Source organism: Brachionichthys hirsutus, chromosome 20 (assembly GCF_040956055.1).
Source record: "Brachionichthys hirsutus isolate HB-005 chromosome 20, CSIRO-AGI_Bhir_v1, whole genome shotgun sequence".
NCBI classification, from domain to species: Eukaryota; Metazoa; Chordata; class Actinopteri; order Lophiiformes; family Brachionichthyidae; genus Brachionichthys; species Brachionichthys hirsutus.
Window position 1 is genome coordinate 9,045,801 of NC_090916.1, and position 27,146 is coordinate 9,072,946.

The 27,146-nt window shown below is 50.0% G+C and overlaps 4 protein-coding genes across 4 annotated transcripts; 2 read left to right on the forward strand and 2 right to left on the reverse strand.

Annotated features, from left to right (window-relative positions):
* Positions 1–1,800: 1,800 nt before the first annotated feature.
* On the reverse strand, positions 1,801–3,216 carry LOC137909049 (cysteine-rich venom protein-like). The gene is made up of 6 exons (XM_068753457.1): positions 3,205–3,216; positions 3,035–3,125; positions 2,689–2,831; positions 2,484–2,578; positions 2,166–2,248; positions 1,801–1,928 (listed from the first exon to the last, which is right to left on the reverse strand). The coding sequence occupies exons 1-6, from the start codon at positions 3,214–3,216 to the stop codon at positions 1,801–1,803; spliced, it is 552 nt and encodes a 183-aa protein (XP_068609558.1).
* A 2,943-nt stretch (positions 3,217–6,159) lies between these two features.
* On the forward strand, positions 6,160–10,930 carry si:dkey-12h9.6 (macoilin-1). Its single transcript, XM_068753456.1, has 11 exons — positions 6,160–6,254; positions 7,194–7,335; positions 7,667–7,793; positions 7,885–8,008; positions 8,095–8,273; positions 8,352–8,802; positions 8,882–9,040; positions 9,405–9,575; positions 9,798–9,924; positions 10,417–10,591; positions 10,740–10,930. The coding sequence occupies exons 1-11, from the start codon at positions 6,178–6,180 to the stop codon at positions 10,928–10,930; spliced, it is 1,923 nt and encodes a 640-aa protein (XP_068609557.1). The 5' UTR covers positions 6,160–6,177.
* Positions 10,931–11,230: 300 nt separating this feature from the next.
* On the reverse strand, positions 11,231–16,542 carry nrbp1 (nuclear receptor binding protein 1). Its single transcript, XM_068753491.1, has 17 exons — positions 16,312–16,542; positions 15,907–16,029; positions 15,735–15,836; positions 15,563–15,652; positions 15,436–15,476; positions 15,264–15,358; positions 15,112–15,195; positions 14,965–15,023; positions 14,759–14,857; positions 14,546–14,678; positions 14,357–14,447; positions 14,187–14,237; positions 13,957–14,092; positions 13,814–13,867; positions 13,675–13,738; positions 13,384–13,439; positions 11,231–13,280 (listed from the first exon to the last, which is right to left on the reverse strand). The coding sequence occupies exons 1-17, from the start codon at positions 16,540–16,542 to the stop codon at positions 13,185–13,187; spliced, it is 1,605 nt and encodes a 534-aa protein (XP_068609592.1). The 3' UTR covers positions 11,231–13,184.
* A 1,886-nt stretch (positions 16,543–18,428) lies between these two features.
* capn3b (calpain 3b) lies at positions 18,429–25,422 on the forward strand. Its single transcript, XM_068753624.1, has 23 exons — positions 18,429–18,734; positions 19,607–19,676; positions 19,900–20,018; positions 20,095–20,228; positions 20,373–20,541; positions 20,794–20,877; positions 21,007–21,098; positions 21,234–21,311; positions 21,540–21,700; positions 21,782–21,951; positions 22,039–22,050; positions 22,236–22,444; positions 22,545–22,581; positions 22,816–22,839; positions 23,000–23,083; positions 23,605–23,682; positions 23,783–23,840; positions 23,906–23,970; positions 24,090–24,158; positions 24,245–24,323; positions 24,405–24,518; positions 24,616–24,674; positions 25,095–25,422. Exons 1-23 carry the CDS (start codon positions 18,429–18,431, stop codon positions 25,119–25,121), a joined length of 2,298 nt encoding a protein of 765 aa, XP_068609725.1. The 3' UTR covers positions 25,122–25,422.
* The last annotated feature ends 1,724 nt before the right edge of the window (positions 25,423–27,146 follow it).

Sequence of the window (27,146 nt, forward strand, 5' to 3'; positions counted from 1 at the left end):
AAACGCTAATTGTATTCTAGAAAGGACGTTTTCTCCTACTTACCGTCACCGCGGGTATTGCGGGTTCCGCATAAACCTGAAGGGCAGCGAAGAGCCCGAAGGCCAAGACGAAGCTCAAAGTGTTCATCGTCGAGGTTGTGTCCAGGAGTGTTCGTCCCGGCCCAACAGATCGTATTTATACACAAAAACCACACAGACACGTGACAAGGTTACGAGAAACAGAACATGGTATTTAAATTCAAACATGAAGATTACATGGTTAAAGTAAATTAGCAGCTGCAGAGGATAAGCAACTACACAAAAGGGATGAATGTCTGATGGAGCTCTTTCTCCAGACGGCTGAAATCTGGCCTTGTGTTCCGGAAGGTGTATGTTTGTAATTATTATTTGCAAAGATCAAAAGATAAATGCTAAAATTCTTATCACCTAGAGAATTAACTGCATATACTTTCTCATTAATGTGTGATATCTTGATATTCTCTCTACAAATTCAGCTCGACACACATGCACAGTATTTAAAATACATATATAAAGATTATATAATATCATATAACACAACCTGATAGTTTGTCTCTCCTCAGAAGAAGTTTACTGTGAAGTAACCGTGACATTTTGGCCGTTATATATATATACACCCTTGTTCTTTTGATATTGAAGAAAAATTGTGTAGCAGGCAGTTGTTAAATTTTGCATCCAGTAAAAATATTTATTCAAGGTTTTAGGTGTAGTTTGCTAAACTATCGTCACCTGTCATGAATTTAATATGAGAAAAAGCCTTTTAATTAACCCAATTGGTTAAACAAGCCTATTCAGAATTTCTACAGCATACTGTAGTTCAGAGAGAATATTAGGCAGGGTTTGTGTCCAAATGTGATGACGTCATATAAATGTAATCGTAAAAAAAAAAAAAATAGGAAAGCAATTAAGTCCCGCCCCCTCCTCCTTGTGACTTCCCAATGTTTAATCTGTCAGAAAAGAGCACAGACGTTTTTGAATGCTCTGCGTATGCAGGAGATATATGGGAAATGTGCTGATGTGTGCATTGTGACCTATATCCAGTAACCATGAGGTTTAAGATGACAGGGAAGGGCCTATTGTCTCTGCCCAGGACTGCTGCAGAGGGTGTGGACACACAGGTGAAATGCGTAGTGAGATGTACCTTTGTCATCTATCTCCCGATAGCATGTGGGTGTGATGACAGGGTGGGAGTCGTAAAGAGCACCCTGTCCATGAGAAAAATACCCCATGAGAAAAATACCGTGTGATTTAGTGACAAAGAACTTATTGTCTCTGGAGAGGAAGGTCAACGAGAGGGTGTGGACATACAGATGAAATGCGTAGTGATATGCGTGTTGTGACAGAGTGTATTGTCCCTGCATGGTCATGAGTTCTACATGTGTATCGTAATTGTAAAAAAGAAATAGTACTACTACTACTACTACAGTGAAGGTTAGACGTTTTGGAGACAGGCAGAGAGACCAGACTTTGATGATTTGGACATGTCCAGAGGAGAGACGGGGACGATATCGGTGGAAGGATGCTGAGGATGGAGCTGCCAGGGAACAGGACTAGAGGACGACCCAGGAGAAGATACATGGACGTAGTGAGGGAGGACATGAGAGTGGCTGGTGTTGGGGAGGACGATGCAAAGGACAGGGTGAGGTGGAGAAGGTTGGGTCGCTGTGGCGACCCCTCAGGGGACACGCCAAAAGAAGAAGATTATTAAATCAGAGGACACAAGCTTCAGTGATGCTGAGAATATATTTATTGAAACTGATGCGTTGGAGCCAATGCAGACATTTAAATGATCTCATTGGTGCATTTGCAGGAGGCGGGACACCAGGAGGCCACGTCATTGTTACTGCATCCCCACTGCGTCTTCAGGCTCGGACAGTTAGAGTACTTATCGGCGTAGTCACAAGGGTTGGCTGGAGGAGAAAGAGAAAATAGACAAGGGACGGTGTCAAAGATCTTTCAAGACATGCCTCCTCCAAAAAGTTAAAACAAAGTACTAATAATTCTGAAATAATTATTCCAAATCCATCCATTCATTCACACACACGCTCACACACTCTCCACAAATCAGATTCAAATTAGCTAATTAATAGCTACAGGTAGCTACCAACGAGCTCAGCATGTATTTTATCTGCAGTATTTCTACTTACTACACAGTTTGTTGTCACAGGCGTTAGGACAGTCGCCACAAGACGGTCCAGATGTGTAGGGGCGAGCATACTGTAGGTTACCGCTGTAAATGTTGGACACAAAAGGCTCACGTTATTGTTATGAGCGTCGTCGGAGAAGATAAAACGTTTTATTTTACTATTCGAGGATTACTCGTCATCAGGACTAAGGTAAACAAAATTGCAGATTTATCAGAAAAATTAAAACTTTTACAAAAATATATTATCAACACATGTCAAATTCCATAATGTGACCATATAAGTCATTGGACATGTTGTACCGGGACGCTGTCTACTTACGGAGGGCAGTAGTGGCAGACATAGAAGTATTTGTAGCGGGCGTTGGGGCAGTAGGCCAAGGCACAGCCGACCTGGTTGGACCTGTACCAAACAAGCTGCACAGAGAACAAGAAATGCAATCTAGAATTATTACTGTAGTTTATATAACGCCTTTGTAGTCCTTGTTCGGTTTTCGTGTCACTCATCGCTCGGTCAGATTGAACACCTGGGTGTAGTGTCCGACCACGCCTCTGTTGATGGATCCTGTGCCGTAGCGCCAGTCCTTCTTCTCATCGTACCAGGACTGGATGGCGTTGCTCCAGGTGTCCTTGAAGCTGGACATGTACAGGTTCTCTCCACAGCCGCTAGCTAGCGTTTAAGAGGAGGAATAGAGAGACTTACGCAAAGATAAACCTCTATAAGACCCGCTCCACCCAGTTATTGGGAAATCACACGCAAATGAAAGGAGACTGTGACTTTTAAAGTCCTCCAACGGTTTGAAAAGCTCCAGGAATGACCCCAGGTGTTCTTGCTCATCTAACAAGAGTGTGGCTGAGAGAAAAAGAACGTACTGCTGATCTTTCTGTTGCTGGGGGGGCTGTGGTCCAGCAGGCATCCGTTGGCCCATCTCTGAGCGCTGGCCGCTGCTTCCTTGTTCCAGCTCTGTGTGATGCAGAGGATCATGAAGTATTAGAACACGGAACCTCTAAACACGGAAGCTAGATGGAGTGAGACACGCTACCATCTTCAGCATGTTGCTGGCAGAAGGAGAAACAGCTCGTCTCAGTTGGTTATGCTTGTTCACAATCTCGTTTTGCTCTGAATAGGAGACCAGAACAGCACACGAATAAGAAATTAAATAAACAGTGAAAAATACAAAATCAGAGAGAAGATTGTGTTCAAATGATGGTGAAACACTCACCCGCCTTCAGTTATGGGTTTCAGCAATGAGAGAAAAAAGAATCTCAATTAAAGCCGCAAGCGGCGTTGTAGGCCCTCGCCGGCCGACAGGCCGTTGAGCTGACCCGCTGACGCACGCCGCTCTTGTCCTGAGTGCTTCACAAGTGTTTAGATTTGAGCTGCATTAGTAGCTTACAGTTTAGTCAAATCGTTATTTGGATTATCTGCCATCAGGAGTTTCAATCCAATATGGCCGCCTTCCTGTGTGTCTGGGGGCGTGGCCACAATACATTTTTTTTTCCCCTGACATGACGCATGTCTGTACCGAATTTCGTGGCTGTCCGACAAAGTTGGCGTCGGACCCCTCCCCATAGGAGGGGTTGCCATCGCCATGGCAACAGCGTAAAAACAACATGGTTACGATTGTGTTTTTTGATTGGGACCACATGAGGGACTTTTCTGGTAAGTTTCAATCATTTCTGGCAAAGTATTGTTTTAATTCCCATTCAATTTTTGTTATCGTTCTCTAGGGGGCGCTGTAAGGCTGATTGTCAAAGTTTCCCTTTTAAAGTGTCCAAGTAGGAAGGGTCAATAAGTGTTTAAAATTTGGTTTGGATTGGAGTGTGTGTGTGTGCAAACGCTGACTCTGCAGTTTTTAAAATTATATCCAATATGGCCGCCTTCCTGTGTGTTTGGGGGCGTGGCCATAATTTTTTTTTTTTTTTGCCCTGACTTGACGCATGTGTGTACCGAATTTCGTGGCTGTCCGACAAAGTTGGCGTCGGACCCCCCATAGGCACAATGCATTGTGATTTTTGTAGGTGGCGCTAGCGCGCCACTTTTTCATGCCCAATTTTAAAACACATAAAATAATTAATTTTTCGCCGGTTCTGAGCTTGGTTCAAAGTTTGGTGAGTTTTCGAGCATGTTCAGGGGGTCAAATTGCCGTTTAAACAGCAGAACAAAGAAAAAGAAAAAGAAAAAGAAAAAGAAAAAGAAAAAGAATAAAGAATTTTTGCAAAAACAATATAACTTTTTTTCTGAGTATGCGATTTCTACACAAAATACATTTTCGGAATGGTCTCGACGAGGGCTACGCGTCTGTGGGGGCACACAAACACGAGTTGACGAGCTTCGCTCGTCAACTCGTGTTTGTGTGTGTGTGTGTGTCTGTGTGTCTGTGTTGTTCAGTGTCGGGGTGTGTGTGTGTGTGCTGTTGAGTGTCGTGGGTGTGGGCGTGGGTGTGTTGGTCGCCCGATGGTTGACTCGCTGCGCTCGTCAACCATCGGAAGACAGTTACAAACACAGTTGACTCGCTGCGCTCGTCAACTGTGTTTGTCGATGTCTGTGTGTGTGCGTGTGTGTTGTTGAGTGTCGGTGTGTGTGTGTGTGTGCTGTTGAGTGTCGGTGTGTGTGTGCGTGAGTGTGTTGGATGCCGAGGGTTGACGAGCTGCGCTCGTCAACTTTGTCGAGGGTTGACGAGCTGCGCTCGTCAACTTTGTCGAGAGTTGACGAGCTGCGCTCGTCAACTTGTCGTCTTCTGCGTTGCAAAAGCAATAGCCCCTTACGCCTAGTATAGGCGCTCGGGCCTAATTACTAAATAGATTTAACATTTTTAATGTACAGTATTAATTAAAGAAGAACTACGCAAACGCTAATTGTATTCTAGAAAGGACGTTTTCTCCTTCTTACCGCCGAGGGTTCTGCATAAACCTGAAGGGCAGCGAAGAGCCCGAAGGCCAAGACGAAGCTCAAAGTGTTCATCGTCGAGGTTGTGTCCAGGAGTGTTCGTCCCGGCCCAACAGATCGTATTTATACACAAAAACCACACAGACACGTGACAAACCAACACGAAACTCAAGGGCACCCTTTTCAGGGAACAAACGATGAAAAGATAACGTTTTTTGCTCAAGGTGACACCTGTGATAATTACGGAACCATTGCAGGTCTACTTATGTGTGCTTTATGATAACCGTGATGCCTGAGCATGCAATGTGTTCTTTATGTTTTTCTTGTGTGGCAAGGTTATGATAAGGTGGTCGGAATATATATCATGATATCAACACTTGAACTTGATAATTACAAGGTTAAGCTAAGATTGGAAGCCACAGAGGATAAGCAAGTACAGAAAAGGGATGCATATATTATTTTTTAAGATTTAAGACTAAGATTAGGCAGATCTTTCTGTAAAAAAATCGAAATCCTGCCTTGCGTTCTGGAAGGTGTTTAATTGCTATGGATGAACTGGATATAGTTTTCATTTAAATGTCTGATATCTTGATGTTCTCTCTACAAATTCAGCTCGACACACGTACAAAATACTATTTGACCGTTTGTCTCTCCTCAGAAGAAGTTGACCGTGACATTTTGGCCGTCATATACATCATTTCTCTTTTGCTATTTATAAGCAAATTTGTTTCGCAGGCAGTTTTACATTTTGCGTCCAGTAAAAAATATTTATTCAAGTGTTTAGGTGTAGTTTGCTAAGCTGACAGGTTACGATTGAACATGTAATGATAAAATAATAAATAATAATAATAAGAAAGTAATAATAAAAGTATATAATTTAACTCAAATGGTTAAACAAGTATATATTCATAATTCCTGAAACATCCTCTGTAGTTCAGGTATTTGATTTTTCTTCTGACGCGCTCCTTGGTAGAACATCCACTGCGCATGCGCAGAACCGCCGCGCGCCTGCCTGTCATCGCTGACGTCGTCTCCCACCAGGAGGGTCTTTATCGTTTTCCTCTTTGCTGCCGCTGCTGCGGGGTAAACAAAAAACGACCAGCACGGAGGGAGTCGAAGCCATAAGATGAAGAAACGCTACGTGGACGCGAGCAGGCTACGGAAGATGAAAAAACTGAAAATAACGGAGAAGCTATCTGAGAGGTAGCTAGCGCCGCGCGAGCCTGGCGCGCGCGCGCCTGCTTCTGTTGTGTTAGCCGTCTGAGAGGTAGCTAGCGCCGCGCGAGCCTGGCGCGCGCGCGCCTGCTTCTGTTGTGTTAGCCGTCTTTGTTTGAATTTCACCTGCTCCGGAGCTTTTTCACGGCCTTCGGACATGGCTGAGCCGTGACTCGTGTTACCGTCGGGCTGCTTTCCGGACCGGAACCGCACCTGTCCTGTGTGTTTCACGTCGCGCACGCCTGACACCAGGTGGGACGGCAGGTGTGAGGAAAGCGGCTTGTTTCGCACAGAAAGGCAATGAAATCACCGCTTTGTTGTGATTGTGTTCGGAATAAGACGTCATCTATTCAGGACCTTCCGTCGGTCGATTCTCTTTATTGCGGATAAATAGTAGCTGGGATGTAAATTAAAACCCAGATTTTAACATGTAAAAAAGAATCAGTGTTTTTCTTTTGTGTGTGTGTGTGTGTCTGTGCTTTTTTCTGAAATATGGACTTCCGGTTCTCATAATTCCAAAATGCCCAATTACGGACTAGCCTGCATTTTGTTGTCTATTGTAAAAACACCAAATTCAAATAGCCATCGTGTCCGTAATTTCTGTTAAACTATGTGCGGTGGGATGCTCTGGTGCTCCCTCCCTCCTCCGGATGAAATATCGCCATGGTTACCAAACAAAGAAGGGCTGATGTGATGGCAGCCCGTGGACGAGCAGAACAAAGGAGGCTCCTGGTTGCCTGGTAAAACAGCCATTGTTGTTCGGGAGGACACGCTGGCTATTTTTAAGGCGGAGCTGCTCAATTCTAGGTTTTAAACGTGGGATTTGTAGTCTTTTACTGTCATCTGTGCGTCGCCTCTAAGAGGCTTTCGTCTGCCTAAGCGTGAAGAGAGACGTTCTTTTCTTGCGTTCCCGCTTCGTCTTTGCAGCGCCTACACCGTCCTGAAGTTCCTGACGATGTGGACGCTGGTGCTGCTGGCGGACTTCGTGCTGGAGTTCAGGCTGGAGTATCTGTGGCCGTGCTGGCTGTTCTTCGGGAGCGTGTACACCACGTTCCACTGCCACGGGCTGGTGAGAGCGACGGCGGCGTGATGTCACGCTGTGAGCACGAGAGCCACGCCCCACGCAGGAAGTGGTATCAGAGTATCTTAACCCCCCCCCAGCCATAAAAAAAAAAAAGATGTCTCTGGAGCTTAGCTCAGAGACTGTTCAGTTTTGATTCTTAAAATGTTTGACAAACAACCAGGTACTCAACGATAGCTTAAAGTCGATTTTTATTTTCCACCTTTGAACTTAAAGGCTCGTTCTCTGAGAGGTTTCCAGCGCACGCCATTTCTTTCATTTCAAAAGCATTTTGTCTGTGAAGAAGAGCAACCTCAGAATCCCCTTCCTGTGTCTGCAGGTCATCTGCGTCGTTTTTGTCTGCGCCGCCTTCACGCTGGACATCTTTTGTTTGATTTTTGTTCCCTTGCACTGGCTCTTCTTCGTGGCGAGCACCTACGTCTTGTTCAACTACATTTGGCACACAGGTGAGCGGGCGGCTCGTCTTCTGCCTGTCGCTCTGAATCGCCGGTGGTTTTATCCGAGCAGCCTTCACCCGTCTTTCTCGTGCGTCTGCAGAGAAAGGCATCTGCATATCGACGGCGTCCTTGTGGATCCTGCTCGTTTACTCGGAGGCTTCGCTTCGACTCAAGGACCTGAAAACGTCTCACGCCAACCTGTCCCACCTTTTCGCCGCACACTGGTTGGTTGATCACTGTAGATAGACGCGTCTCTCTTTTTTCTTACGTGTTCTAACGCTGCGTTTTCCTCCTTTGTGCTCGCATTCAGCATCGGCTATCCTGTCGTGTATCTGGGCTTTTATGCCGCCTGTTATTTCACCAACATCTTTAAGCTGCGCATTCAGAAATCAGTCCGGAGCGAGAACGACTTCCACATGCACCTCCTGCAGCACTCCCTCCCCCCAGGCCTGCAGGTTTACCCCAAGACCGGCGCAGACGGCAGCGGCAGTGAGTCCGCGCTCGTCCTCGGCAGCTCGGTCGCCGTGACGTTTGAGTTGCAAAATCATTATTTGCGTTTTCTCGCAGGCTCAAAGTGGAAGGTGAAGCCCGAGGCGACTCAGTATCAGTGTCAGAACGGCGCCGCCCTGACCCACGATGAGGGACACACCGTGGACTGCCTCCAGATCTGCAGCGTGGAGACCGCCACGGAGAAAGGAACGCCGGAGGGACGGTCAGCTGATTCAAACCGTCGGACATCGTCATCGAAACCCGGCGAATCCAGAGATCCGGTCCTCTCTGGGACGGGGGGGCCAGAGTTATCCCCAATCCTAGAAAATCTACCTCAGGACGAGCAAGGAAGCAAAGCCACACGGGCGGCTAAAGGCTCCTCGCCGAAAGCCCACGGAGGAAGGGCAAGCAATCCTTCCCCACCTGCGGGGAGGACGGAGAAGAAACAGAGATCCAGCTCCAAAACAGTCAGCCCCAACCGGGACGGGGGCGCCGCGGCAGCGCCGAACCACCACGCAGAACAGACGAGGTAAAGGCCGAGGTGTGAGAGCCGGTGAAAACGGCGTGAAGGTGCATTAGCCCTCTGTTCTATTCCCGTGTGAGCTCAGGCTGGAGCAGGAGCTGAGGAGGCTGAGGGGCGAGCTGCAGACCAACAGGCAGAGCGAACAGGAGCTGAGAAGCCACATCTGCAATCTGAGCAACAGTGAGAGGAGCCTGAGCCCCGAGGTGTCCCTCCTCAGGCAGTCCAACATGCTGCTGCAGAGCAAGTGAGTCCCCCATCAGCCCCCGGGCTTCGGCGTTCCACACGCAGCGTCCGCTCAGAGAGGGAGACGCGGACGTTCTATTTCTGAGGATTTATGGCTCGACTTCTGAGCTGGGTCAATAACAAGATCGCATAAACGTGGATTGTGGCTCAGAATTCTCATCTATGAATGAGTGGAATCTTATCCTACTGCAAAGTAAGTACAGGTTGCCACGGTAACAGTTCCATAAGTATGACAATATCAACATTTTCCGATTCTGATTCTGAAATGAGAATTTCATGCCCAGTCCGGATTCGGTTTTTAAACCGAAGGCCTCGGCGGCGGCCCTGCTGCGTCTCTAGCGTGCTTTTTAATGCGTCTCCTGCAGGATTCTCTGTCTGACTAAAAGCAAGCAGAGGGACAAGCAAAGCAGCGCCATGCTGGAGAAGAAGACCAGAGCGGAGACGGAGGCCAGAGTCTCCACAGAAAAGCAGCTGGCTGAGCTTCAGGCCCAGAAAGTGGAGGAAGCAGCCAGCGCCGCCCGGAGTCTAACCAACAGGTAGCTTTCCATCGGGTGGAGGAAGAGTCTCCTCTTCGTCGGTTCTCTCTTTCCAAGACGAAACATTCGGCGTCGACGCCTCCGTTTCTGCTTACACGTTTCTGTCGCGCGAACTTTGAAATAACGAGCGGTCCAAAACCAAGCATCACCTGTTCCTACATATTCTGTGTGTAAAGCCTCCACAGCTCCTCCCAACTGTCCCGTCTCTGTCTCCTACAGCAGGCAGGAGCTCTGTGAGACCCAAATGTTAAGGAAGAGAGTTAAAGAGCTAGAGACAGAGTTTAAGCAGCTGCAGCTGGAGTTTCACGTGAAAGAGAGTCTCGTGGTAGATCTAGAGAGCGATGTCGAGGTATCCTTTCACTCTTTGGGAATGAACTTTAAGTGTCTTGTGAGTCTCGACTGCTGCAGTATTTGCTTGTCTTCCGTTTCGATCATCTAGATTTGCTGTTCCGTCTTAATTTCATTGTGTTTCTAAAGCTATTAGAACATTGGCTGGTGTTTCCGTGGAGACGTATTTAGTGTTTGTATTCCTTTATTTTATTTTCTTGCCTGCTGTGAATATATTTCCATCACATCCGTACGCAGTAATGTTGTTTTTGTGTGTACGGCGCCGTGAAGCATGCTGAAGCAGCCGCCGTCGCTCCGTCACCCGGAGCCGTTCAGAGATCGCCCTCGGGCGCCGTTCCCGTTGGCGCTGTGCTCGCCGGCTCCTTAAGTGAATTTCACTAAACCAACACCAGAACGACTTGAATTTGAAAACCCAAATTTACTTAGGGACCCAAAGCACAGCCCCCCCCCCCCCCCCCGTCAGTCGAGCTAACTCGCCGTTTGTGTCGTTTAGGCTTTGGGGAAGTACCGCTGCGTGGAGAAGGAGACGGACATGCTTCTGTCCACGCTGTCGGCCATGCAGGAGAAGGCCCAACATCTGGAGTACAACCTGAGCGCCGAGACGCGCATCAAACTGGACCTGTTCTCTGCCCTGGGGGACGCCCGCAGACAGCTGGAGCTAGCGCAAGGTTCTCTGTTCCTTCCCCTGCGCAGCTTCGTTGCCCCGTTAAAACGGGGGGGGGGTCGTTTTTATCTCTTCCTTTCCAGTTCACAAACGACACGGTTAACGTCTTTCCGTACCGTCCTAATTACGTTTTCCTCTCGTTTCTCCGGCAGATAAAGTGATGAAGCAGGACCGGGAGATACGGGAGATGAAGCAGAAGATCGCCGAGGTGATGGCCGTCAGTCCCGGCGTGTCCTACACGACCCCCCAGCCGCCGGTTCCCCAGTACCTCGCCAAGCTGCTCAACTCCGAGCGCTACATGCTGAATCCGAGAGCGCTGATGTACCAATGCCTGAAGAAATGACCAGCCCAACAGGATTTTACCGCAGAGCTAATCGACGCCGCAACTTGGTCCTCTTCCAGCAACGAGCGGCGCCGGAATGATCCTCCTCAAGTCGGACGCCTTTTACAGCAGGGACGGTGCTACCGTGACGACATCGCGACGATCTGATTCGTCAAGGGTCGAAATTCTTCTTTTTTTTATATTGAAATGCATCCATCCAGTGTAAGAGAGCGAGTTGAGACGCAACGCAGAAGAGCGCGGCGTTCTCTCCAGAACGTTCTGTGTTCCGCTCGCAGGTCCAATACGCAGGCTAAACAATCTGCATCCTGGTACGAGAGTCAAACGCACCTCTCGATATTATTTATGCATCTAGTATTAACCTTTGTTTTAATCGTTTAATTCATCCTCAAATCAATTCCAGAGGTGAGAAGTTATTCTACTGGGGGTTTGGAGTTACGGCGGTTAAAGATATAATAAAGCTTTAACTTCAAAATGCATTTCAGTTCTTCCAGAGCATAAATGTTATTAGCCCCGACACGTTCCACACTCTGAAGGAAAGCCTTAACCGGATGCTCGTCTGTGCCTGTAAATAGTGGATCATAGTTGGGCTCAAATTCAAACGTCATGCGATCACATCCGACTTTAAACGTTTCGGTTCAACAGACGCTTTTTCTGCATGAATCTTCAAGACTTCAACACGAGAGTAATTCCAAGTGACGATTGGAAAGCAAAACGCTCCGGCGGATTTCCTCTCCACGATCGCAAAGGTTAAACTGGAAGAGGCGAAGAGTTCGACTTGTGAATAACAGGAACAGGCCAAACGTGGGTTCATGGATAGAATTACTGTGCCTATATACATTACTTTCAGGCTGGGAAGTAAAACAAATGTAATGTGAACGAGTACTGTGTTTGAATTGAAGTGCTATGTACTGTTTTTGTATATTTTTTTGGGGGGGGGGATTCATTGTACAGAATTGAGGAGCCCTGCAGCTGAATAACGCAAACTGGATGTCGCTGTTTCGGTAGCTTTTCATTTCCCGTGTTTCGATGGTGTTTTTTATGAAAAATATTTTTTAGTCTTGTGTACTTTTATTATACTGCTGTAATTTTGTACGGCGACGTGTTTGTCAGCATGAAATGTGTTTTATTCAACTGTTATTCGAGCACACATTGTGACAAGTACATGAATATACAAGGGCTACAGTTTCTTAACATTTTGAACAAATAATTAAAGCGATGCTCTGAGCGTAGAGATTTCACTCGTGATGCGCAAGGATGGTTTTTTTACATAAATATTTGAAAGAATTGCATTTTGTCTTGTTTCTCTATGTGGAATTAAAACATTATTTTGGCCTTAAAAAAACAAAAATGTCTGCAATTAAAAAATAAATTAATGTACAGCAACCCAACGTTTAATTTTCAAAATGAAAGTCTTGGTCAGTCATGCAGTAACTTCGCTGGACCAAGAACAAAACCCGGTGGTTTGACGCAAACGTAAAAGGAACAAGACGACAGGAGAAAAACATTTGAAGTGCCCACGTATTCGTTTAATTTTAGGACCAGCGGAAAAAAAGGGTGAAAGCATTGCAGAGACAAAGAGCGTCCGGCAGACAAGATGGCTGCAGGGACGCCAGGACCTCTAGACCCGATGAGCAGGGATCAGACCACGCTTCTTCAATCAGAATAAAAAATAAAAGGTGTACAGCAGTGCAAACTCGCAGAGACCCCCCCCCCCCAAACATAAAACGCTCTAAGCCAAATTAGAGAACGACAACACCTCAGCCATGAAGGCACGATTCCCAGCTCTGCATGACGAACGACTTCCTCCACCTTCCTCGCAGGGAGCGCAGAAAAGCGCCGTCGCCTCTGCTGGGTGGGAAAACACTGCGAGTCAGCCCCGCCCACTGGAGCGTGCACGGAGGTCAGCCCCGCCCACTGGAGCGTGCACGGAATCCTTTGTTTCCACACAAGACAACTATTTAACAGCTCAAAGTAAAAAAACATTTAAAATACAGTTTTAATACCGACTGAAGGAACAAACTCGGGCGGTGACGGAGTTTCCTCCTTCAAGAGGAGCTGATGGGAGGAGAACGAAAGACGCGACGGCAGAGACCACTTAGTGGCGGCTTGTCCCTTCTTGAGGACGCTGCGGGACCTGCAACCGGACCGGCTCGTCCTCCTCTGCCCTGCAAATCAGAGGCGAAGCATGAAGCTAGTCCTGCGGGTGTGGGGGGGGCGAGGTGGCGCTGGACCGGGGGGCCCGGCAAGCCCGCCGCTACGAGGAAACGGTCACCGGATTGAGAGAACCGGTCCGGCTGTAGAACTTGGAGAAGGCCTCTTCCAGAACGGACGTAAGCCGTGGCTGGTCGCCCTGAAAGAGGGAGGGAGGGGAGGGGGGGGGGGGCGTTAAATATCGTCTCAGAGACCGTTCTATCCTCACGACGGTGAAGATGATGATGATGGAGTCCACTCGCCTCGCTGACGAAGCCCAGCTGGACCAGCTCCACCGCCAGCTCCTGCACGCTCTCGTCTGCAGAACGCCAAAGGAGGAGAGTTAACGTTTAAAAACAGGCAGGAAGGGCCCCCTCCAGATGTTTCACGGGGCAGGAAGGACCCCCTCCAGATGTTTCACGGGGCAGGAAGGACCCCCTCCAGATGTTTCACGGGGCAGGAAGGACCCCCCCGAAGCGATTGCGCAGCGACAGACTTTAGCGCGTTGATTCCGGGCGCATGCCAAAGATCTTCGCAGAAGTAAAGAGACTCACTCGGTAACAAATCGCAGCTCAAGTGTCGGTTCAGTTTATCCTCCAGCTTCAGCAGCAGCGTCAGCTGGAAGGGAGGAAACATCTGGTGAGAACGCTGAAACGTTGTGGCGACTTCAACATCTGGAGGCGGGGCACTTACGTGATGCTTGTTGCCCTCGTCGACCGGCTCGATGTTACACTGCATCTGAAGAACCTGCGGGAAGGAACCAGCGAGAGGTCGGCGGAGGCGCAGCGGAGCAGGAAGAACGACCCTTCCTATCTAGGCCGCTGGTGTTTCGTTACCTTCCTGGTCTCCAGCTCTGCGGGTTCCGGGGTGGGGGTCTTCACCGAGGGGGGCACGATGGGGGACTTCACCGCCTCCTGCTGAGGGTGCTGTGGACGCGGCACCCCGAACGCGGTCAGAGGATAGATCCCGTTCCTGCAAGGTGAGAACGATTTCATCGTCGGCCGCCTTCCAGCCGGCTACTCGCCGCTTCCAAACACCCGATCGTTCCGCTTTTTGGTTTCCTCACCTCACGTCCTCCAGGAATTTGTCCAGCTCAAGAGCAGGAAACTGAGAGAGCCTGAAGGAGCAGAAAGACGTCATCAGCGCTGAAGCTTCAGGTCTACGGATCATTACCCCCCCACGCCCCCCCCCATGGAACCCAAGTCCAGTCTGGCCTTTCATGTTTGACAGACTTACTTCATCTGAACTCCATTCTTGGTCTCGACAATCACCAAGTTCAGGTCCATGTTCTTTGTCATTTCTTCTAAAGCGTTTTCTGGGATCATATCTGGGGAAGCAGAAAGCGGCGGTCATCGTGCGTGTGTGTGTGTGTGTGTGCGTGTGTGTGTGTGTGTGCGTGCGTGCGTGCGCGTGCGCTGGACTCACGCTGGTGGCTGACGATGCAGTGTGCGGCCAGCAGCTTGAGTGACGGCACCTCAAACAGCGCCTGGTGGAACAGCAGCTCCTTCGCTGTGGGACGTTTCCCGGGATCCACCTCCAGACACTTCTGGATGAACTCCTGAACGACGAGAAGCTTCGGTCACGGGATGTTTGCCCCCCCCACCCCCCCACCCACTCCCCTCCCCTCCCCTCACTCACCCGCTGCAGCGGGTCCTCCAGGGACTGGATGGCACTGTTTATGGCTTCCTGGGACACGTAGGACGATTCGCCGTTACTCTGGATCTCCAACACGGCCATCTGAGGGGACGGTCGGGGACAGAGGCGGGGACAGAAGTGACCTCGGTGAAAGGACTATAAAGGGCAGAACCGACACGAACGGAACCACAGAACTGAACTCCCGTCACCTCTAAGGCGCACATCCCGAAGGAGTAGATGTCCACGGCCGTGGTGACGTCGGCGACCGCTGGAGGCAGAAACGTGCCGATCAGGAGGATCCACCGAGCGAACGGAAACGCGTCGGAGGCCGGCGGGGACGGCGGCGGGGACTTTACCTCCGTATTCCGGAGCGAAGAAGTGAAGGCTCTTCTGCTCCTCCCGGCAGGTCTTCACGTGGTTGTTGATGGTGTCCGGAGCGACTGAGGGGGAAAAGGCCGATTAAGAAGCGACCCGCCGGGTCCGACCCGCCTCTCCCGCCGGTCCCTACCCGAGCCGATCTTGATGAGGCCGTTGTGCTGGATGAAGATGGTGTCGCAGGTCAGGTTCCCGTGGATGATCGGAGGCTCGCAGGAGTGCAGGTAGCTGCAGACGAGGAAGAGGAGGATGTTAACGGAGGCAAGCAGCGGGCCCAGACGGGTCGGTACCGCTGTCGGACCCACCTGAGAGCAGACAGTATCTGCGTGCACCAGCGCTTCCAGGCCTGTCAGACATGAACACAGGAGCTCCACGTCACAAACGCCTTCGTGTTCTAAATCGGGCGCAGCGAGGCGGCGACGCGTCCCGCACCTTTTCGTTCATGGTCTTGTGGTTCTTCTTGGTCTTCTTCAGGAACTGCTTGAGGCTTCCCGAGGACATGTACTCCGTGATGAAGATGACCTGCGCCCCGGAACACGCGAGCCGTTATCGATACGCCGCAGCCCACGCCGCTTCAATGGCGAACGAAACGAGCGCTCCTCACCCTGGCTCTGTTCTCCTTCACGTCGGCCCAGTACTTGTGGAACTTCACGATGTTCAAATGCTCCAGCTGGATCAAGTTGTCAAAAACAGCTTTGACCTTTTCCTGCAGACGCATCGATCGTTAAGAACGGCAGCGGGCTCCTCCCCCCCAGACGGCGGCGGGACACACCCACCTCCTGCAGCTTGAAGTTCTTCCTCTCCGAGAACATGACCTCATTCCACACCACCTCGACGCCTTCCTCGGTGTCCATGGCCAGGTACGCGTTATCGATGCCGGGAACGTTGCGTTGATTCACCTTCGGGTGGGAGAGGCAAGGAGACGATCAGTCCCTCGGGGACACAAGCGTCCAGTTCTGGAATGTTCCTGTCAGACGACAGAGACGTGATCCTGGAACTAATCCAGGAACTAGGCGGACTCTGAGGTCTGCTTGGGATCTTCATCCTTCTGGAACGTCCAAGCTTCATCTTCCTCACGTGTTCTTCTACAGGTTGCAGGTTTCCATTGGACCAGGAAGCAAAGCAGCGGCAGAACATCATATCCTACCTATAAAATAATAAATAATATACCCCCCCCCCACCTCCTCTCTGCGCTTCTGCCAACGTCCACACGGACTTTCCTCCAATATCTCGGACTCATCTTCGCTCTCCTCTTCCTCATCCTCCGTGGCGGCAGCAGCTGGAGGCTGGGTCACCATGGAAACAGGGGGAGACACCGATGCCACTCCTTGTCCAGCGGCTGGAGCTGCAGCGGCGTCCGGCTTCCCGTCCTGGATGGCGTCAGGAGGCTGTCTGGTGTCTCCTTCAGACATCCTGCTAGTTGCTAGCTGTAAAACAAACACAACGCCAAGTCACGAGTTACGTACTTGTAGGTGTTGCTAGCTAACAGCAGTTATCAGAAAATAGAATTAAAATGTGTTGTGAATTCAAACATACGTGTTAAAGACGGGAGATGTGACGCCGCCGGCTCCAGTTTACGCAGTTAACTTTGTTCGATAAAGAAAAAGATTGTCCTGGTTTCTCAGGCAGCAGCTACAATTGTTAGCTTCGTGATGCTAGCTCCCGAGCTAACCGAATACCATCTCACCAGCAGCAAGGCACGCAGACCTCGTCCTAAACTACAGACGCCAGCTAACAGATCGGAGTTAGCCGACTCGCTGCTAGCTAGCGACAGCCTTTAGCCGACTCTATGCTAGCTAGCGACCGCCTTTAGCCGACTCTATGCTAGCTAGGGAGAGCCTTTAGCCGACTATATGCTAGCTAGCGAGAGCCTTTAGCCGACTCTATGCTAGCTAGCGAGAGCCTTTACCCGACTCGCTGTTAGCTAGCTACCGCCTTTAGCCGACTCTATGCTAGCTAGCGACAGCCCTTAGCCGACTCTATGCTAGCTAGCCTCGGGTAGTGTGAATAACACAATACTGACACGGTCCTACAAGCGTTTGCCGATTAATGACGTCTTAGTATTTAAAGAAAAAGGAAAAACGGACTCATTCCGCCGCTATCTTTCTATCGTCAAACACAACGACGGACTGACTTCAGGCTAGGCTAACGCTTAGCCAGGAATGATGGCGACAACTTCCAGATTCCACACTGCTCTGCGCTACGCGCTTGGTGACGTCACATGCGAGTGAGGTTGCCAGATGTAGGTTCTGTCATCCCCCTTTCTGTCGCGTTAAAAATAACCTAGGTAGGTACTGTTTTCTCCGTTACGTCAGAGAAATAGATCTGTTATAAAATAGATCTGTTCTAAAATATTTTAAAAGTTCAAAAAATCTTAATGCCACACTCGAATAGGATGTACCGCATACTATAAAAATGTTTTTACTATAGCACTTTAGGTGAATGCATCACAAGAATAGAAGTCTAGGATATTATTGTTTGAGTAAAAAAATTGTTATTAGCTGTAGCAGTAGCAGAAACTAGGAGAAATGTTCTCATAATTTGACAAAAAGTGACAAAAAAGAGCGGCTGCAAATAGAGTTCACACCGAACCAGCAACCTTCTCACTTCTCAGCCTCACCTTTATCTGATCTGATCTTAGATTAACAAAGAATGAGGTCACTGAATTATGATGAAGGCCAGCTGACATCGCACCTGCTTTAAAGCAACTGAAAGTCAACTTTTCTTTTATAACGCAAATAATTAAAGTAAATTATCCAGTAATCCAGTATTTCACAAGATGATGCATATCCTGCACCTTAAAATAAAATAGAGCGTATATAGTAAGAAATTACCTATATCTTATTCCGTGGGCCTTTTTAATTCCAGAGGCACATACATAAAAGCATATAGTGCGTGCTAACTGCACCACAGCGAATATTTAACATTTCCACTGAGGCGTTTCCTCATGTCTTGAGTTACATGCAGGCCCTTTGGGGGCTTTTGAAGAGTCCCTTTTGAAGAGTCCCTTCAAGGAGCCTCCTCCCCTGCTCCACAGAGGCCTATATTTAGGTCCAGACCCCACAGTGATTGGGAGAACGTTGGCATGGCAAGCCGTCAGTTGGTGACTGCTCATGAGCAGTGATAGTATTCCCAGCAAATACAGGAACTAAAAGTGAAAAGAGATTAGACTCAGGAAGTTCCTCTGGTTCCGTTTCTGCAAATCAGGAGGGACTCGTGTGTCTTTCGCTTCTTACATTAATTATTACAAATTGACTTTGAAACAGGAACAGCAGAGACTGAGCCGTTCACTGATAAGATGGGGGATGAGAAGGAGCCCGTTGTTGAAGATACCCAAGCGAGAGTGCTTCCTGAAAGCGAGGCATCAGTCGAGCCGGATGACAAAGCCGACTACCCTCCTGCTGGGGTCAGCTCCATCTACTCTGCTATTCTCAGCAGAAATGAAGCCGTCAAGGATGCCAAGCGTCTCAAAACCTTTTTGGAACTGCGAGACAAATATGTGAAGAAGAAGGTGGTTTTTGAAGACCCTCTGTTTCCTGCAAACGACTCCTCGCTCTTCTACAGCCACAAACCTTCCATGAGGATCGAGTGGAAGCGACCCGCGGTGAGTGGATTCCTCATCTAATCCTTTATACCGAGTTATAAGTACAGCAGTAATGTCTGTGTATCTGATCACTTCCTGCACTCCGCATGGGTCGGGTGTTAACTTGATATGGCTGCATGTTTGTGGAGGCATAGCTGCGGGCTGTCACCTTCTACAATCGCCAGACGGCTGCCTCTTGAATGAAATAAGTCCTATTCCAAGCGAGTTAAGCCAGCCGGGTTAATTCTTTTTCACTTACAGAAACTAAAATCAGGTCCAAATGACCCCCCCCCCCCCCCCCCTACAATTAAAAGTTGACAACAATTTGATGTTGTTTAATAAACAAAATCTATTTGGGATGAATACGAAGGTTCTTTTTTTGCTTGATGACTAATGCAGGTCCGGCTGGTATCAGTGATACTTGAATCCCATTCTGGGGTCAACAGTGGGGCGCGCTCTAAATTCGGAACGGGAGGCTGCATCTTTACCGGACGTGGTCAGCCTGATCAGACTCATTTGACAAGGAAGTTACGTTTTTGACGGCGTTTGTTAGCAGGATTACGGAAAAACTGTTGGATGGATCTTGATGAATAAAAATCCGAAGATGGGTCTAACTGAGATCCCATCACATTTTGAGAGCGATCCAGAAACTGGATTTTTCCATTTACTTATAATGGAGGGTTTTTTCGAAAAATCCTATCTTGTAAAATCACAGTCATAAAGGGGTCCGATATGAACCATCATGAAAAATGTCTTCTGGATCTGATCTAGAATGAGGTTAGGAATAATATTTAATAAAAAAAAAAAAAGAATGGTAAAATATTAAGCCTTGAAAGAGAATTTCAATCAAATCAGTGCCTTCTTCATCTTCTTCTTCATCTTCTCTGCCACAGGAAATCTGTGAGAACCCGCAGTTCATTGTCGACGGAGCCAGCAGGACAGACATCTGCCAGGGAGAACTCGGTAACTTCAGCACCATTGCTGCTTCTAAGCAGGGGTGTCAAAGCTGCCCGGGATCTTGCTGTTTTGGTTCGAGTGTCCAGGAGCTTCCTGTGCAGCAGCCCAGAACGATGCGTTCACGGACCCCCAGGAAATCATTGTCTGCGTCTCACTAAGGCTGCACGCATAGTCTGTTAATTGATGCGTGTACCGGAAGCGATGTGATTGGATGGAGCGTTTTGTCCAGGTGACTGCTGGCTGCTGGCCGCCATCGCCTGCCTGACGGTGAACGAGAAGCTCCTGTACCGCGTGATCCCCCCGGACCAGAGCTTCACCGAGAACTACGCCGGCATCTTCCATTTCCAGGTGTTCAAAGGCGTCTTTAGAAAGAGATGTAAGAAAACCAAACCTCTCCAGAATAACGCGTGCATTCTGATTGTAGTTCTGGCGCTACGGAGAATGGATCGACGTGGTCGTGGACGACCGCCTCCCCACCTGCAACAACCGCCTGGTCTTCACCAAGTCTTTCAGAAAGAACGAGTTCTGGGGCCCGCTTTTGGAGAAAGCCTACGCAAAGTAAGCGCCGTCTATTAGTGTCAAGTGAAATCATCTTGATTTTTTTGCACCCCCACACTCCTCCATCCTCACGATTCACAAATTGGATGCGGAGACTGTGAGAAATCCGAGCCTGGGAGAACCATTGACCTCCTTTCCCCTCAGGTTGCACGGCTCTTATGAGGCCCTGAAAGGGGGGAACACTCTGGAGGCCATGGAGGACTTCACAGGAGGAGTTACCGAGTTCTTCGACCTGCCCGAGGCGCCCAAAGACCTCTACGGCATCATGAAGAAGGCGCTGGAGAGAGGCTCCCTGATGGGCTGCTCCATCGATGTGGGTGGGAAAACACGCCATCATCCATCATGTGGAAAGAATGTGACTAAATGCAAGGTTTTTGGTTGTAGTTCTTGTTCTAATAGATGATGGATTCAACTCACAACATGTTTCAAATAGCACAGACCTAAATAACATAAATTAAATCCTTTTCAAAGGATTTTCTGTAAATCTACTCATTTATTGCGTATATTTAAGGCGTGGGAAAAACCCTAACCCTAATCCTAACCTTTAATTTTGCCGACTGATCAGATTTTTTCAGCCAATGAGGTGGAGGCTCAGACCAATCAGGGGCTGGTAAAAGGACACGCCTACTCCATCATAGGCCTGGCGGAGGTAAACTTGTCCACTTGCTGCTAACAATGCAAAATTTAGTTTTTCCAATATTGTAAATACTTTTGGGAACTTGTCGACAGGTTGTTTGTTGTTGTTTCTAATTGTTGACAGTTTGTTTGTTGTTTACAGTGCGACGCGGTTGAAAAGGACGGCAAAACTCGTCTGATTCGTCTGCGTAATCCCTGGGGCTGCGTCCTGTGGAAGGGACCGTGGAGCCCAAAGTAAAAACCTCAGAAGCCGGAGGTTTCTGCTAACGTCTGGAAAAAAACAAAGAGATATTTGTTCGGATTATAACAAATCATTCTGTTTATGTTTATTAATAATTTTTGAATTACGCTGGTTTGGTCTCACCACAGCTCGGGGGAATGGTCGACTATTTCCATCGCAGACAAGGAGAACCTGAAAAAGCAGACGGTAGAATCGAGCGAGTTCTGGTGAGTCCATTTGGTTCTGGATCTACGAACATACGTGATGACGTCATCTGAAAATCTGGCATTAAATAAGCATTTTTAATGACGCACTTATTCCTGGCGTTAGCATGTTAGCATGAAGCTAAGATCCCACCTGAGGCTCGGGTTTATTTAAATACAACCTCATTCGATCACAAGGGGAAGTTAAAATGCGTCGCGGCGGCGTTTAATCCGGTTCGATGCTCCTTCCAGGATGTCCTTTGATGACTTCAAGAGGAACTTTACGAAGCTGGAGATGTGCAACCTGACGCCCGACACGCTGCAGGGCGACGAGAGACACAGCTGGACGGTGTCCGTCAACCAGGGTCGCTGGGTCAGAGGCAGCTCGGCCGGCGGCTGCAGGAACTGCCCCAGTAGGCGTTTTAAAGTCGTCTTCATCGGTTTTCTCTCACGTGAACCTTCGCGCAGGATTCCTCGTTGTTGTTGTTTTACAGACACATTCTGGACCAACCCTCAGTACCGGCTGCAGCTGTTTGAGGAGGACGACGACCCGGAGGACGGCCAGGCGACCTGCACCTTCGTCGTTGCCCTGATGCAGAAAGGCCGGAGGACGCAGCGCCTTCAGGGGCCGCGATTCCTCACCATCGGATTCTCCATCTACGAGGTGCCGACCGCGACGCGTTAAATCGCCGACATTTTCTCCAAATGAAACACGGGAGGCGAGTTTAAACCAACGTCTCTGTCGCCGCAGGTGCCGCAGGAGGTATGGCTGTCCCGGAGACGGACGTTTATGAAGTCAGCTAAGCTAACAAGCCGCTAGCATCATCGTAAAAATGACTCTATAGACAGGAGAGGCCTCAAAAAGTCCTGAGCCTTCCATGCTCTTTCACAACTTTCCTTATTTTAGGAATACATTTCACATCTCCTCTGACTTCCTTCCATCCATAGATGCGTGGACAGAACCAACATTTGCAGAAGGACTTCTTCCTGTACACAGCCTCCAAAGCTAAATGCAAGACGTACATCAACTTACGGGAGGTAACGGAGAGAATCCGCCTGCCCCCGGGGGAGTACGTCGTCATTCCCACGACCTTCGAGCCCCACGAAGAGGGAGAGTTCATCCTCAGGGTCTTCTCTGAGAAGCAGAGCACGTCCGAGTAAGGATCCCTGGGGGTCGCCGGCCTGATGCTATTTACGGGGATTGTGTAAAGAACTAGAGCCCGTCAGTGAACATCATGCGTCTCCTTCTCTTCACAGGGAGGCAGAGAACGTGATTGGCTCCGAGCAGATGCAGGTTTGCAGCATGATTGATGAAGATATTGATCATTCTGATTGATGTGAAGGAACGTCTCATGTCTGAGGAGCAGCTTCACTTTCTAAGTCTTGTCCACATCAGTCCTGTATCATGACTTTCACTTCACTTCACTCTTTGCCCCCCCGCCCCAGACTAACTCACCGAAATACTCCTTTTCCCCACCTTTTCTTCTCATTCCATCCCTCTCTTCCTCCTTGTCTTATTGGCCTTCAGCAAGACAAGAAAAAGAGGGAAAAGGTAACGCGTTTCCGAACTTCCCCCTCGTCTTTCCGCCGTCACGTCCGTCTCCGTTATCCGTATAGCTCGTGAACGGCGGAGTCGCTTTACATTGATGTTCACCTCTCTTCTGTTTGTCTTTTATAACCCCCCCCCCCCTCCCTCCTTCACTACATGCCAGCCTATTGTATTCGTGTCAGACAGAGCACGAGCCAACAAGGAAATCGAGCACGACGGGATTCGCGGGGACAAGAAGAAACCGAAGGTGACCTGTCCGTTGCGAGAGCCCGCCGTGTATGGATAGGCAAAAACTCTGCAGCCACACAGCAAACGGCTCAGGCGACCCCTGCCCTGTCGTTACGTCTGGAGTGTGTGAAACGTGGCTACGAAAAGCAACCGCCTCCGGGTCGAGCGGCTTCATTGGGAACAAAACAATTGCGGTTTGAAGCCAGCGGGTCTCATGTGGCTCGGCTGCACCTGTTTCCCCCCACATGGTCTCGGTGTACCGGCCAGCTCCTGCCCCCCCCCCCCCCCTGTGTGCTTCACTCTGGGTGGATAAGGAAATGCATCCAGAGATAGTTCATCTTTAAATGCAAGGTGTTATTTATAGTGCAGCAGACACACGATACCGTCGTGGGCGAAGTCTCAAACGAGCCAAACCACACAAATGAGTTTGGTTTTTACATAATCCGGTGAGCTGGGCCTGCTAGCAGCGCTACGCAGGGCTCCTTACGTCTGTCTGAAGCAAATAAATAAGTTATTAAAATAAATTCCTTACATGTTCAGAGGAAACTGCTCCAACCTGAAGAGGAGACGGAAGAAGAAAAACATTTCAGAGCCATTTATCAAAAGATTTCTGGTGAGGTGAGTTCAGAGGGACGTTTCAGATAACGAGGACAGCGTGGGGGGGTGGGGGGGTTAACCTTTCAGCTAACGGGCAACAGGTTGTCCCTCTCGCCATCAGGATATGCAGATCTGCGCCAGCGAACTCAAGACGGTGATGAAGAACGTCCTCGCCAAACGTGGGTGGGCTCAAATGATGAAGGTCGTTTTTAGAGTTCCGAGCTGATTGTTGTCGTTTTCCCAGACGGGGGAATAAAAGCGGAAGGCTTCAGCCTGGAGACGTGTCGGAGCATGATCGCCCTGATGGACGTATCCTTGCAGCCGCTGCGACCAGAGGGGCTGGTTGCAATTACAACTAAACTAAAACGCAGCTTCATGATTGGCCGCTCTGGTGGCGTCGGGTTCTCCGTAACCGACCCCTGGGTCAGACCGACGGGACGGGAAAGCTGAACCTGCAGGAGTTCAAGCACCTTTGGAAGAAGATCAAGGCGTGGCGGGTGGGATCACCTTCAGCTCCCCGTGATCACGAGCGCCGAACCGCCAGGGCCGCTCGCTCAGCCTTCCTCTCCTCGTGTCGTTTCAGCTCATCTTCAAACGCTACGACGAAGACGAGGCCTGCTCCATCAGCAGCTTCGAGATGAGGAACGCCGTGAGCGACGCGGGTGAGGTCGCGGCGCCGCTAGAATGGTCCTCGGTGGGACAGTAGAATCCTAAAATGTCGCTACGCCCCGATTAAATCCAAGGGTTCCACCTCAACAAGCAGCTGTATGACATCATCACCATGCGCTACGCAGACGAGCAGCTCATCAGCTTCGACAGCTTCATCTGCTGCTTCGTGAGGCTGGAGGGCATGTTCAGTAAGTACAGGCCGCCGCCGCCGCCTCCGCCGCCAGGCTCTCAACGCAAATACAGCGGCTTCAAGGAGGGGCGGATCATCTCCTGCGATTCTTTCAGGGGCTTTCAACGCTTTCGACAAAGACGGGGACGGCGTCATCAAGCTCAACGTCCTGGAGGTGAGTGGAGGAACGGAGTGGCACGTCCTGTTTAGGATATATCATGAAGATGAAACGTTTCTATACGCGAGGCAAGTCAGAAAAAAAAAAAAAAAAAGATCCAAGTTTTATATTTTATAGGAAGTCATGTTTTCCCTTGTTTGTTTTTGTAGTACCCGCGTCGGCCACTAGAGGCGCGAGTGCGCAACTTCCTCCTGCCCTTAAATGTGATTTAGATCAAAGCCCGACTGTTCGTGTTCTAAAAGGAGAATGGATCTGAAGAATCTTTTCTCACCCGCCTCCCTTTATCCCGACTGGATCCGTTAAAACTCAAAGCTATAAATCATAAGTAAATGTACCGGTATCGTATATTTGTACAGCAGTAATACAACGCAGTAGTTTTGAAAGCCCGTTTGCTCATCTTTCCTTTGATCTTTCCAGTGGCTTCAGCTGACCATGTATTCGTAGAATCGCCGCTGCAGAGCGCCGAGTCGGCGAGGACGTAACGAATCCAACGCGTCGCCTTTTCTCGCCGTATTTGGAGGCGGCTGACCTCCGATCAGCGGCAAAAGCGATTCCCGAACGACGGTCAGCCCGACCGTCACGTTACGTCAGCGTTTGGCACGAAGCGTGGTGACGCAACGATTCAACGATCCAAACGAACGGCGAGGAATAAAAAACCTTCTGCAGAACGGAGGAACGGACGTTTTTATTGCTGCACGTACTCCAATTCAGCCGAAATCAAATAAACACACACTTGATAAGAAAATTGATGGTTTCATTCTGTGAAAGTAAAAATAGAAGGAAGTGAACGCCATCCAGACCACGTGCGACGGATGAAAACTCCCACCCTCAGAGCTGAACCTCGCCGTCGTCCCTCACGTGGCGCCGAATGTGATCGGGCAATTCCTGCAGGAGCAACAACGGCGGCGGCGCGTTAGATCCCGACGCCGTGGGGGGTCCGATCTCAACCCAGCGCCCGTTCCTACCTGTTCAGCCGGGGCGAAGACGGCGCCGCAGCCCCTCCAGTGACACGTGACCGCCTCCAGGCCGGGGTCGGCGTGATCTCCGAGGAGGTGCTCCAGCAGGTGCGCCGCCACGCCGAAGATCAGGGGGCAGTCCTTCCACTGGAGAGACGGCGAAGGTCAAAGGTTGACCTGCAGCACTAACCCTAGCCCCTCCCCCCCCCCGGCAGGCCTTACCCAGCAGCGGTAGTTACTCATCAAGTCGAGCTTCACGGCTTGAACGCTGCCGTCCGAGCAGCCCGAGTACATCTGGACGAGACGGACGAGCGTTAGGGGAATGTTTGAAATCACCCGTAAAGGTGGCAGAGACACGCCCACGCAGAGACACGCCCACGTACCACGCTCCTGTGGACGGCCATGCACATCAACACGGCGCTGTGGCCCCCGTAGACCTGCAGGAGGATCTGGGACTGGGACCAGACGAAGAGCAAATCAACAGATAATTCAGGGTTAGGCGCTACGGCCTCACACACACACACACAGACAGACACACACACACACACACACACACACACAGACACACAGACACACACACAGACAGACACACAGACAGACACACAGACAGACACACAGACACACACACAGACACACACAGACACACACAGACACACACAGACACACACACACACCTGGAGCTCATAAACCCGGACCAGCTTATCCAGACAGGCCGTCACCATCACGGTTCCCATTATGGCGATGGACGTGACGGCGCCGGAGTGACCCTTGTAGACCCGGATCAGCTCCCCCGTCTGGGAATAAAAGGCAAAACCAGCGGTGACGACAGACAGACAAATAAATAAATCCAAACCGCCTTCGCCCACTTGCAGATTTACTCACGTAGAGGTTGTGGGCGTGAAGCGAGGCGTCGCTGGAGCCGCTGAGCACCAAGTCGTTCACCATCTGAAGCGAGACAGGAAGTGGAACGCGTGAAGGACCCACGACTCATCTTCAAACCGAGCCCAGGCTCATCTCACCGCCATGCAGAGGACCGTCTCGGTGTGACCCTCCAGGGGGCGCAGCAGCACGCCGCTCTTGGCGTCCCGGACGCTGATGGTGCCGTCGTAGGAGCCGACCAGCAGGACCCGGCGGGCGCCCTCCTGCGCCGAGCCCAGGCAGCTGACGGCCCGCGGGCCGTGGCACTCGAGCACGTCCAGCTGCTTCAGGGTCTGAGGAGAGAGAGAGAGAGAGAGAGACGGGTCGGTCACCCCCCCCGGGCGACGCGGCGAACGCCGACCGCTCACCTTTACGTCGTGGCAGCCCACCGACCCGTTGGCGAGTCCCACAAACAGGACGTCCCAGGCGATGTGCAAACAGAACACGTTGTCCCGCAGGGAGATCTGGCCCAGGAGCTTCTGGGACTGGAGGAGGAGACAAACCCCAGCGTTAGCGTCACGCCCGGCGGCTCCTCCCTCTGGGACCCGCCGGGTACCTTTAGGCCGTAGCAGCGGATCGTCTGGTCGTTGGACCC